Source organism: Pelophylax lessonae (genome assembly GCF_965119305.1).
Source record: "Pelophylax lessonae genome assembly, chromosome: 5".
Lineage (NCBI taxonomy): Eukaryota > Metazoa > Chordata > Amphibia > Anura > Ranidae > Pelophylax > Pelophylax lessonae.
In genome coordinates this window covers 489,413,838-489,426,222 of record NC_138772.1, presented here as the reverse complement: position 1 = coordinate 489,426,222, position 12,385 = coordinate 489,413,838, and the positions used below count along the sequence as shown (strand labels likewise).

The window sequence follows — 12,385 nt, the reverse complement described above, 5'->3', positions numbered from 1 at the left end:
TCTCCCGGAGTGAGCCGCTCGTCGCCAGGAGGGATGGACGATCCAGCTCGGCATCGTACCCCGCCGGTGGGCTGGTCGAGGCCCCGGCGCCGTCGCAGAACCCGGTTCCGGAGCAGCAGCAGCAGCATGATGTTCGTCCCCCCGTTCCGGGGCCAGGTGAGGCGGCTAATTTTTTCCCTCCTCAGGTTCCCCCACATGCTTGGGCTGCCCAGCAGGTTCCGGAGCGGGACCGACCGTCCACCATGTTGGACCAGCGTACTGAGTGGGGCGGTAGTCAAGGGGGGGTGGGAGTGCCTCATTTGGCCACGGCTAATGCTATGTCTATAGTTCTCAACGATTTTCTCAAAGAATTTAAGCAAGTCATTTCTGCTCCCGCATTGCAACGGCTTAGCAGTGGCCCGGTGCCCACAGGGGGGGGGGATTTGGCTGTATCTAGTGCGTCTGCTGACGCTCGGGTGCAGACATCTTCACCTCTGGATGTGTGGGCGCCATCTGGTGGCCTTTTAGGTATTAGCGCGGTGACTAATCCGCCATCTAGTTTGGCCTCTCCTGTAGCTGATCCTCCTGCTTCTGTCACCCTGGCTAGGACTCAAAATCTCCCTGAGGTATGCCTCAGGGAGGCATTGACTTGCGAAATGTCCCCTCTGGGTTTTCACCTATCCGAATCTGTGAAGGAGAAAATCTGGAGTGGTTTGTATGTTGATATGCTTTCCTTGCTGCCTTCAGTTAAGGAATTTGTATCCAAGGGTGACAAGAAGGATGAGGAGGAGAGGAGGCGCCCAGTGACAAAGAATTTCTATAACTGGCTGCAGGCGTTTTTCATATATGCGGCTGTGCTTTGTGAGAAACATCCTTCCAAGTGTGTTGGTCTTTTCCAGCACTTGGATATTGTGTTGGAGGCCTATAAAAATTTTGGTGGGACGGCATGGTTCTCCTATGATGTCGCCTTCCGCCAGAAGCTGGCTGTGCAGCAGCATTTGAAATGGGGCGTCAAGGATATCAGCCTTTGGCTGGATCTCTTGTTACCTCAGAAGCCATCCTTTGGTAGGCAGCCGTCTACTATTACTCAGCAGCCTACTCCTTCCCATTCCTTTCGCAAAGGGGTCTGTTTCAGTTATAACGATTCCCAATGCAAATGGCCTGGGAATTGTAGATATAGACACGAATGCGCATTTTGTGCGGGTTCCCACCCAGTTGCAAAATGCTTTAAAAAGATGCAGAGTTCCCAACCGGCAGGGGGTTTTTCAAAAGGCAACAACCCCGGTGAAGCTGTGCGCAATGCTTCCATGGCTTCTGCAATACCCCGACAAGGTGAAAGCCACGTTAGTACTTGAGGGTTTTGCTTGTGGTTTCTTTTTGCCCATTTTTAAAGGCGCAGGTTGCACTCTGGTAAACAATTTAAAATCTGTTTCTTATCTTGAGGATGTGGTCGCTGAGAAGATTTGTAAGGAGTTGCAGGCAGGTCGGTTTGCTGGTCCTTTTGAATCTCCTCCTTTTCCCAGTTTTTGCATTTCTCCTCTTGGCATTGTTCAGAAGCGGGAGCCTAATTCTTATCGTCTCATCCATCATTTGTCATTCCCTCCGGGGGAGTCTTTGAATGATGAGATCAGCGAAGAAGACGCTTCTGTGCAATATTCTTCCTTTGAGGATGCCTTGGTGGTTTTGCGGGGTCTGGGAAGGGGGGCATTGCTGGCAAAGACGGATATTAAATCCGCCTTTCGCTTGCTGCCAGTACACCCTGCTTCCTTCAACTCCTTGGGGTTTTTCTTTTGGAATCAATTTTTCTTTGATAGGTGTCTTCCCATGGGCTGTTCACTCTCTTGTTTTTACTTTGAGTGTTTTTCCACTTTTCTAGAATGGGTTGTGTCCAGTAGGTCGGGCTCTTCTTGTCTCGTCCATTATTTGGACGATTTTTTGTTCATGGGTAAAGCGGGGTCCTTTGATTGCTTGCATTTGCTTGAGACATTTTTTGACATTTGTGAGCAGTTTGGGATCCCCTTGGCGCATGAAAAGACGGAGTGGCCGTCTACTGAGGTTCAATTTTTAGGTATACACATAGACACGGTTTTAATGGAATTTAGGTTGCCCCAAGAAAAGGTGGAAAAACTGACATCTTGTTTGTTAGCAACGATTCGCAAGAAGAAGGTTACTTTACAGGAGATGCAGTCCCTGTTGGGGCTACTGGCTTTTGCTTCTCGGATCATCCCTCTGGGTAAGTTGTTTGCCAGGAAGCTCTATGCTGCTATCTCGGGTCTTAAATCACCTACTGCGCACGTCCGATTATCCTCAGATGTCAAGGAGGATATGCTGGTTTGGGTGCAGTTTTTGATTTATTTTAATGGCAGGGCGGTGTGGCAAGATGAGTTTGTCACCGATCAGGATTTCTGTCTCGCCACAGACTCAGCGGGCTCGGTGGGTTTTGCCGCCGTTTGGCGGACTCATTGGTGTGCTGACTCTTGGCCTGACAGATGGAAGCAATTGGGTTACACTCGCAACAGCGTGCTGTTGGAACTTTTCCCAATTGTTGTGGCCCTGGAGGTTTGGGGTTCACATTTCCGAAATAAGCGCATTTTGTTTCGCACTGATAATAAAGGGGTGATGTTTGCCATTAACTGCTTGTCTTCTAAATCTCCTCCTGTTGTGAATCTGTTGCGGTACCTTGTATCCCGTTGTTTGAAACTGAACATATGGATAAAGGCCGCCTATGTGCCTGGTAAGGATAACGATTTGGCAGATTCTTTGTCTCGTCTGCAGATGGAGAGATTTTTTCGACTATTTCCAGACGCGGATCAAGTGGGTTGTCATTACCCGGCACGGCTGTGGGGCATTGTATAGATCTGGTTGCGCTTAATATCACCAATTCTCTTGCCCCAGCTACCCTAGTCGGATATCAATCGGCTTGGGATCTGTGGTTGGCGCATCTATGTTCTATGGGTGTATCTCCTGATAACTTTTCTGAACGTTTAGTTTTGTCCTTTTTGAATTTTTTGTTTTCTAGGGAATATTCATGGTCTCATGTCAATAAGCTTCTTGCTGGCGTTTCCTTTTTCGCAAAACTGCAAAATCATCCGCCCTGCTCTGCCTTTTTTGCTGTTCGACAGGCTTTAAAAGGCTATCGGAAGGCAAACTGGCGCCCTGATAGCAGGGAGGCGATCACTCCCCATATTTTGGAGCAACTTTGTTTGGCAACCGAGCGCGTTTGTTTTTCGCCTTACGAGTCTGCACTTTTTAAAGCGGCGTTTTCGGTCATGTTTTTTGGCGCTTTGCGGATTTCTGAGCTCATACACTTGTTGTTATCCGACGTCGACCTTCGCGAGGCGGATGTCGGTATTTTATTGCGTTTTTCTAAAACGGATCAATTAGGTGTGGGAAAATGGATTAATTTACACCAATATCGTCATTCTACACTGTGCCCTGTTTTGTTGCTGCGCAGTTTTTTGGCAGTGCGGTCATCTGCTGTGGGACCCTTTTTTGTTCATCGGTCGGGTAAAGCTTTGACAAAATTCCAATTTAATGCCGTTCTGCGCAAATGCTTGTTATCTGCTGGCCTGGAGCATTTACACCTGTCTTCGCATTCCTTTAGGATTGGTGCGGCCACTGAAGCCGCCAGGTTGGGGGTTAAAGCTCAGGCTTTGAAAGCAATTGGTAGATGGAAGTCGAATGCTTATGTATCATATATTCGTCCTAACAATTGTTGTTGATTTTTAGGTTCTGTCTGCCTCTCTGTATGGATCGTTGGCCACTCCTTTGTTCATTGGGCCCGTGCGAGAGCCAGGAGACGAGTTTACTCGGAGAACATTGGTTTGGATCCACGCTTCTATCATGTCCAATGGTTCAGTAAGAGGGGCATGTGTTGGGCTGAACTGTTACCCGAGCTTAGCAGGCTTCTTAAGGTCCTTTCCCCCCCTGATGTAATGGTCATTCATCTGGGGGGAAATGACATTGGAAAGTTTAGGTCACTAGATCTAGTTTTTAGGATAAGGGATGATTTAGTTTATTTACATTCTGCATACCCTGGTATGCGGATTGTATTTTCTGAAGTTGTCCCTCGGCTTGTCTGGTTCAAACACCCGCACCTTAAACCGTTGGAGAAGGTGCGGAGGAGGATCAACAAAGCCTTAGCTAGGTGGTTAGGCTCTGCAGGCATTCTATCTTTCCGGCATTTTGAGCTGGAAGGTGGTATCGCCGGGCTTTACAGGTCTGATGACATTCACCTCTCCGATATCGGACTCGATATCCTCAACAACAATCTGAGTACGTGTGTTGAGAAGGCCGCGCTGTGGGGGTTGTGACAGGAGGGCTTTAGCCTCCTGTCTGGTGGATAATTTGCTTTTTGATATGATAATTTGTTGGTAACCTGGATCTCAGTGATCGGGTTAAAGTTATTGAGTTTATGTTAACAAAATTTTAATACAAGTATTAAAACGGCCGCGGCCTTTATTTTTCCAAATGGTGTTGTCAGTCTCTTTTATTTTAGTTTAAGTTATTTAAATGTATAGAATAAGGTCCTGCCTGCTATCCCATGTAAAGAAAAAGGGGTTTCATAACCCCTTTTTCTAGATGGGATGGCGGCAGGCCTTTTTGAAAATAAATAGGTATCCTTTTAGTCATATCAGATAGGTTACTAGGCAGATTTAGTTGGGCTAGCCAGTGTATGGTCAGAATAAGCCCCAATCACTGTGGGGCTTATTCTGTAGCTAGGAAGAATAACATTTAAACTGGTATTTTCTTGTTTTCTCCCGCCTTTGAGCCTGCCCAGGGTCTATTTAAAGGGGGGCTCAGCTCCTGAAGCACACACTTACCTCAGGAAGAACGTCGTGTCAAGCTGAAAGTTTTGTTCCCCTCCCTCCCCTCCCCTTGGCTGTCGCGGCCAGTTTATACTTGTTGGGTCATCTTTGCGTGGTGCAAAGAGGGACTTTTTCTGGTGTTTTATCCCCTGTTATTGGGATGAGTATGTGTGGATAATTTGCTTTTTGATATGATAATTTGTTGGTAACCTGGATCTCAGTGATCGGGTTAAAGTTATTGAGTTTATGTTAACAAAATTTTAATACAAGTATTAAAACGGCCGCGGCCTTTATTTTTCCAAATGGTGTTGTCAGTCTCTTTTATTTTAGTTTAAGTTATTTAAATGTATAGAATAAGGTCCTGCCTGCTATCCCATACAACTGTCCAAGCCACAGCCAACCCATGAAAGGAGAATTTTATTATAAATGTAAAAGTATCTCCTTGGTCAAACAATTGCTGAATTCCATATATTCAAAGTACAGAAAATTGTTTTGTTTTAGAAAGATCACTGGACATTTTTGTTAAAAGGGACGGAGACTTCTAAATGAAAGTAATCCAATAAAATATTTACAAAGTAAACAAATTTTTACCCCCACAACATTTTTTTCAATCTCCCACATCGGCAGAACTGAACACAATGGTTAATGGCAAACTTGTCTTGAGTCTGACACTTTTGTGAAAATGTTGGTTGCCTGGCTGTCAGGCTTATGAACTGCCTTTTATGCTAGCCCAGGATGATTACTCAGATCAGGAGCTTGGACTTCACTTGCTACATACTTGCTTTAGCTCAAAGATATTAAAAGCAGAGACAGCCAGGCAAACTAGCAAGAAGGGCGTCAGAAATAGCTGCTAAAATATTTTTCTTATGCCCCGTACACACGTGCAGATTGTCGGCCGAAAAGATTCGGCCGACGACCGATCGGCCGATTTTCGGCTTGTTAGTATGATGCTTCTGACAGCGCACTTTCGGCCGAAAAGAATCTGTCGTGCAGACTTTAAAATTTTTGTATGCCAACACCAGAACGGCCGATTGTTCGCCAGTCAGTACAGAATTCGGCCAACAGACAGCCGATTAGCAAGACTGGGCATGCTCAGAAAAGAAAAAAGACAGGGAAAGTTAACCATCACATGACATCATTTCTGCAGTCGGCTGTTGTTGGCCGACAAAATTCATGTGCAGTCTTTTGCAGTTTTCAACAGACACGACAGCCCTGGACAAAAGACGGTCGATCGTTCGGCCGACGATCAGTACGTGTGTACGGGGCTTAAGGCTGACCATACACACTGCAATTGGCAGGCAATTCTATTTATTTTTAACCAATGTCCAATCACATTAATGATCACAAAGATCAAGGAAACCTGTCAGCAATAGTTTCAATCAGTTCACGGTTTGATAGTAACTGTTGGTGGTTGGATGTCCTAAGTGCTGGTTCACACTGAAGCGGCACGACATCGGGGGCGACCTGTGAAGTCGCGTGTACCGCGACATCGGCACGACTTGCACGGACTTCATATAATGAATGTCTATGCAAGTCGCTCCAGGTCGCCCCGAAGTAGTACAGGACCCTTTTTCTAAGTCGGAGCGACTTGAGTCGCTCCTATTAGAACGGGTCCTGTAGCGGTCAATGGACGGTGCGTGACTTGTCAGGCTGACCAAGTCGCCTGACAAGTCGTACCAGTGTGAATGGAGACTCATCCGTTCAGAGAGTGGTCATCATAATAGTTGTATCAGACTCAAGCCAGATACACACCATACAACTTTTGTTGTTAGATTTCCTTTAGATTTACCTTTAACTATGTAGTGCGAGGGCCTGCCTGATTGCATACAAATTAAAAGTGTTTGGATTGGACCTCATATTATTTGGTTTTGGTAAATCTAAAGGAAAAAATCTAAAGAAAATTGTATAGTGTGTATCCAGCTTAACTTATGTCCTAAAATAAAAAAAAAAGAATGTTCAAGTATGACTGACTATGCTCAGCATTCAATATAAGCAATATACACAAAAACTTCATCTTGACTGAGGCTGGCCATACATCATACAATTTACTTCAACAATTTTCCTCTAGATTTACCAAAACCATAAAGATTAAACCTAAACACTTTCAATTTGTGTGCAATCAGGCAGGTACATAGTCAAAGGCAAATTTAAAGTAAATTGAACAAGAAAATTGTATACTGTATGGCCAACCTAAAGCCTGATACACACGATGAGACTATCAGATGATCATTCATCGTTCAGACATTTTCGTACGATTTTCTTATCATGTTTACAGCCTTAAGTGTATATTGCACGCTTGGGGGAAAAAATAAATCCAAAAAAGTTTAAAAAAAAAAGCAAAACATATAGACTGAAAAAAAAAAATAAAAAATGGGAAGACTCGATAAACCACTTAGGCTGACCATACATGTACAATTTTCTGTTAGTTTTACTAAAAACCACAGAATAAGAGGTCAAAGCTAAACAACACTTTCACTTGTATCCAATTAGGCAGGCCTTTGTGCTACATAGTTGAAGGTAAATTTCAAGAAAATTGTACAGAAAATTGTGAGAAGGTTGTATAATGTATGGCCAGCCTAATGGGACATACACACTATAAGATTTTCTGAAGACTTTTTCCTTTAGATTTACCAAAACCATATAATATGAGGTCAAACCTAAACACTTTCAATTTGTATGCAATCTGGCAGGCCCTTGCACTGCATAGAAAAGGTAAATCTGAAGGAAAAAGTCTTCAGAAAATCTTATAGTGTGTATGGCCCTTAAAGCTGAATACACACTATACAACTTTTGTTGTTAAGGCCCGTACACACGTACCGATCGTCGGCATACAAACGTCGGTGGACGAAGGATCTGCCGATTGTACGCGTGTTAGTATGGTGCCTCCGACAGATGTCTGCGCACAATCCGCGGACAAAAGTCTTTCGTGCAAACATGAAAATATTTGTATGCCGACACCAGAACGGACGATTGTTCGCCTGTCAGTACACAATTCGGCCGACAGACCGCAGATTTGCAAGACTGGGCATGCTCAGAAAATAGAAAACACAGGGAAAGTTAACCATTACATGACATCACTTCTGCAGTCGGCGGACAAAATTCTTGTGCTGTCCTTGTGCTGTCTTTGCACTTTTCAGCAGACACCGACATCCCGGGGAGAAAAGAGGAACATTTGTAAGCCGACCATCGGTACGTGTGTACGGGGCTTTAGATTTCCCTTATGGGCCATACACACTATACAATTGCCTTTAGATTTTCTCCTTTAGATTTACCAAAACCATATAATATGAGGTCAAATCTAAACACTTTCAATTTGTATGCAATCAGGCAGGTCATTGCACTACATAGCTGAAGGTAAAGCCTCGTACACATGCACAGATTGTTGGCTGTAAATTGTCGGCCAACGTCCGATCTGCCGATTGTCGGCTTGTTAGTATGATGCTTCCGACAACCAACTGCGAATTTTCGGCCGAACAAAATCTGGTGTGCATGCTATAAAATTTTTGTTGGCCAACAAAGAACGGCCGATTGTTCCGTCAGTCAGTACAGATTTCGGCAGAAAAAAATCAGATGAGCAAGACTGGGCATGCTCAGAGAAGAAAAAACACACGGAAAGTCAACCATCACATGACATCACTTCTGAAGTTGGTTGTTGTTGGCCAACAAAAGTCCAGTGCAAGTCTAGAGCACATTTCAACCAACAAACAACACTGGACAAAAGACGGCCGATCCGTCGGCCAACAATCTGTGCGTGTGTACGAGGCTTAAATCTAAAGGAAATCTAACAACAAAAGTTGTATAGTGTGTACGAGGCTTTAGATTTACCTTTTCTATGTAGTGCAAGGGCCTGCCAGATTGCATACAAATTGAAAGTATTTAGGTTTGACCTCCTATTATATGGTTTTGGTAAATCTAAAGGAAAAAATACTACAGAAAGTTGTATAGTGTGTATCCAGCTTCATGCCTCGTACACATGTTCAGATAATCGGACGACTTATCGTTCGCATTTTGTTGCATGATACTAATATCGAATTCAACAATGCATATAAACGTAGGATTTTTTTCGTACAATTCCGGAAAAGCTTCCTGTTTGCTTAGCTACGTATCAGATGGTGCAAAACAAAAACAATGGCAGCCAGGCTTTTTCTGTGCTATTTTAGTGTTTCTGATCATGCGCGGTCTTTGTCGATCGATTTTTAGCGGACGCATACTGTACTGATTAAACGATTGTCTTTCGCTAAGCTATCGCACGACAGAATTTTTCGTGTTTGTCCCTTCAGCTGGATACACACTATACAATTTTCTTTAGATTTTTTCCTTTAGATTTACCAAAACCATCTAATATGAGGTCCAATCCAAACACTTTTAATTTGTATGCAGTCAGGCAGGCCCTTGCACTACATAGTTAAAGGTAAATCTAAAGGAAATCTAACAACAAAAGTTGTATGGTGTGTATCTGGCTTTAGGATTTTGTTGGATGAACTGTCGTGATCGGCTGTCAAAAGCTGTGTACCAACGATCAGATTATCGTGCGATCAAGTCAAAAGCTATTAGCACGTCCGATTATCTGAACGTGTGTACGAGGCATTAAGGGCCATACACACTATAAGATTTTCTGAAGACTTTTTCCTTCAGATTTACCTTTTCTATGTAGTGCAAGGGCCTGCCAGATTGCATACAAATTGAAAGTCTTTAGGTTTGACCTCATATTATATGGTTTTGGTAAATCTAAAGGAAAAAATCTTCAGAAAATCTTATAGTGTGTATGGCCCATTAGTCTTGGCACTTGGATTTTTCTGCCGTCACTTTTCTATGCTTGCAGTATGTTTTGTATTGAGCAGTCATTCATACTGGAACATCCCTCTTTTGGGACACGTTAGTCTGATTTACATGAGTTCAGCCTATCCAGTGAATGACAGTTTTAAGAGCCCATTCACACTGCCGCGACTTGTCAGCCAACTTGTCAGCCTGACAAGTCGCGGTCCCTCACGGTCCATTGACTGCTACAGGACCCATTCTAATAGGAGCGACACAAGTCGCTCCGACTTAGAAAAAGGGTCCTGTACTACTTCGGGGCGACCTCGGAGCGACTTGCATAGACTTCCATTATATGAAGTCTGTGCAAGTCGCGCCGAAGTCGCGGTGCACAGCGGTGCACGCGACTTCACAGGTCCCCCCCCGAAGTCATGCCGCTTCAGTGTGAACCGTCACTTAGACTTTTGTTTTTGTATGATTGATTGAATATTTACACCAACCCTAAAGCCCTGTACACACGTACCGATCGTCGGCCGAACGATCGGCCGTCTTTTGTCCGGTGCTGTCTTGTCTGTTGAAAAGTGCAAAAGACTGCACAAGAATTTTGTCGGCCAACAACAGCCGACTGCAGAAGTGATGTCATGTGATGGTTAACTTTCCTTGTCTTTTTTCTTTTCTGAGCATGCCCAGTCTTGCAAATCTGCTGTCTGTCAGCCGAATTCTGTACTGACTGGCGAACAATCGGCCGTTCTGGTGTTCGCCAACAAAAATTTTAATGCTTGCACGACAGATTCTTTTCGGCCGAAAGTGCGCTGTCGACTGTCGGAAGCATCATACTAACAAGCCTACAATCGGCCGATCGGTCGTCGGCCGAATCTTTACGGCCAACAATCGGTACATGAGTATGGGGCTTAGCTATAATACTTTGACCTGAGGTCGCAATTGCCTGGAAATTGCTGTGTGTATGGCCAGGGTAATGCTTTGGTGGATCTCCAAGTTAAGGTTGTCACTTGTAGTCCCATGCCACCACAAAATCAGTTCAATAAATGACATCAATGACAAGATAAAATACACAAATCAGCTACAAAATTGTCGGCTGCCTTGGTTTAGAAGGAATATCCCCAAGTACCAAAGACCAGTCCTTGGACATCTCATTTTCCTAACGGTGGCTCATTTCACAACAACTTTGCACATTACATTCAATTCTTATAATCTGTAGCTTGTACAACAAATTTCCAGAGACATAAGGCGAAGTCCTGACTGATCAAAGTCACAAACTACAGCAGCGTATGGTTTGGCTCATGGGCACGGGATGAGGTTACATGGCATGACATCAGTATCTGGTTGGTGGAGATGGAGGTGATGAGGTGACAGGGTGACTGGTCTCACCGGGGTGAATTGATCCTCTCTTGTCCCTCACGGCGGACTCCGCTGAGCTGTGCTCCTCCTGGCACGCATGCCCCAGTCCTGACGGGGGGATTTCCGTGTCCGTGCTGGTCAACCAGGTGGACTCTGTCTCCCTCGTCCAGCTCTCATAATAGCGAGGTTCTATCGCGTCGGCTCTGCTTCCTCCGCAGCCCATCGCGCCCTGAGCGATGCAGCGGCACGGCTATCCTGGAAATAAACGCAGCTTTCGCACTTTTCCAGCTGCAGCACGGATCTTCTCAGATTGGAGATGCAGGATGGGCAGGGGGAGCCCAGGCAACACCGAGTCCAGTCAGCAGGCAGGCACTGAGATGGGCATGCTGGTCATTGCTGGAAAGTGATGCAGAGATGGATCAGAGGGGCTTGTGCCTATAAAGTGTAAATATTCATGGCATGCCTATCTTTTTCCATGCATATTCCTCCTTTGCTCCTCCACATAGTGCATGATCTCTTACTAATAAACATGAGCCTCCCCCTGATGGATGGGAGTGAGCTCTGCTGACGTGGGTAGCTGGGAGATGCAGGAGGACCAGTCTGCCTCCCCTGCTGCTTGCTCCAGCCTCTGGATACGACGAGGATGCAGCATCTCTTTGTGTTCCTATGTCAGGGCACACCGTGGGGAAGGTGGAGTTTGATGGATTGTAGCTTCCCCCATCCTTGAAATGTAGCAGAGCACATCTTGTGCAGGCGTGACGTCACTACACATTCATCGCTGCTCACACACGTGTGCTGCCACCGCAGCCACCTCCCCCCACCGGGCGTCACTGCACCTCCCCTAGCCATCCAGTGCAAGAGAATCCCCAATGTAACCCATCTGCATCTGCTGGCGTCATCAGAGATCTATCATTTCAAGGAGGTGCGACTTGCTGCAACTCTGTTCCTTGATTACGGCAACATCGTCTGCTCTGATGTGTTCCAAAGATGATCCTTGTCAGGTGTCAGAGGGGAACCATAATGTAGAACTGCTCAGTTGCACTCATATATATATATATATATATATATATATATATATATATATATATATATATATATATATATATATATATATGTGTGTGTGTATGTATGTATGTACCATCCCAAATTAATTACAAAAGACAGGGAAAGAAATCCTAGGGGAGGATTTTCCCAAAGAGAACGGGGGGAAGAGGGGATATTTGAGATGCCTAATGAATGGGATTTCATAAGAAATTTGTGGAATATATGAAGCAAAAGATATATATATAAAAACAAGATATACAGCTGCAAGAAAAAGTATGTGAACCCTTTGGATATGGATTTCTGCACAAATTGGTCATAAAATGTGATCTGATCATCATCTAAGTCACAACAATAGACAATCACAGTCTGCTTACACTAATAAGACACAAAGAATGAAATGTTGCCATGTTTTTAATGAACACACCATGTAAACATTCACA

At 44.6% G+C, this 12,385-nt stretch overlaps 1 protein-coding gene across 1 annotated transcript in view; it reads right to left on the bottom strand.

Annotated features, from left to right (window-relative positions):
• The window catches only part of BAALC (BAALC binder of MAP3K1 and KLF4), a 156,510-nt gene extending 144,778 nt beyond the window's left edge, over positions 1–11,732 (bottom strand). The window contains exon 1 of the mRNA XM_082259629.1: positions 10,932–11,732. Within this exon, the coding sequence (XP_082115755.1) occupies positions 10,932–11,124 (193 nt within the window). The 5' untranslated portion in view covers positions 11,125–11,732. The remainder of the gene's footprint in view (positions 1–10,931) is intronic.
• Between the last annotated feature and the right edge of the window lie 653 nt (positions 11,733–12,385).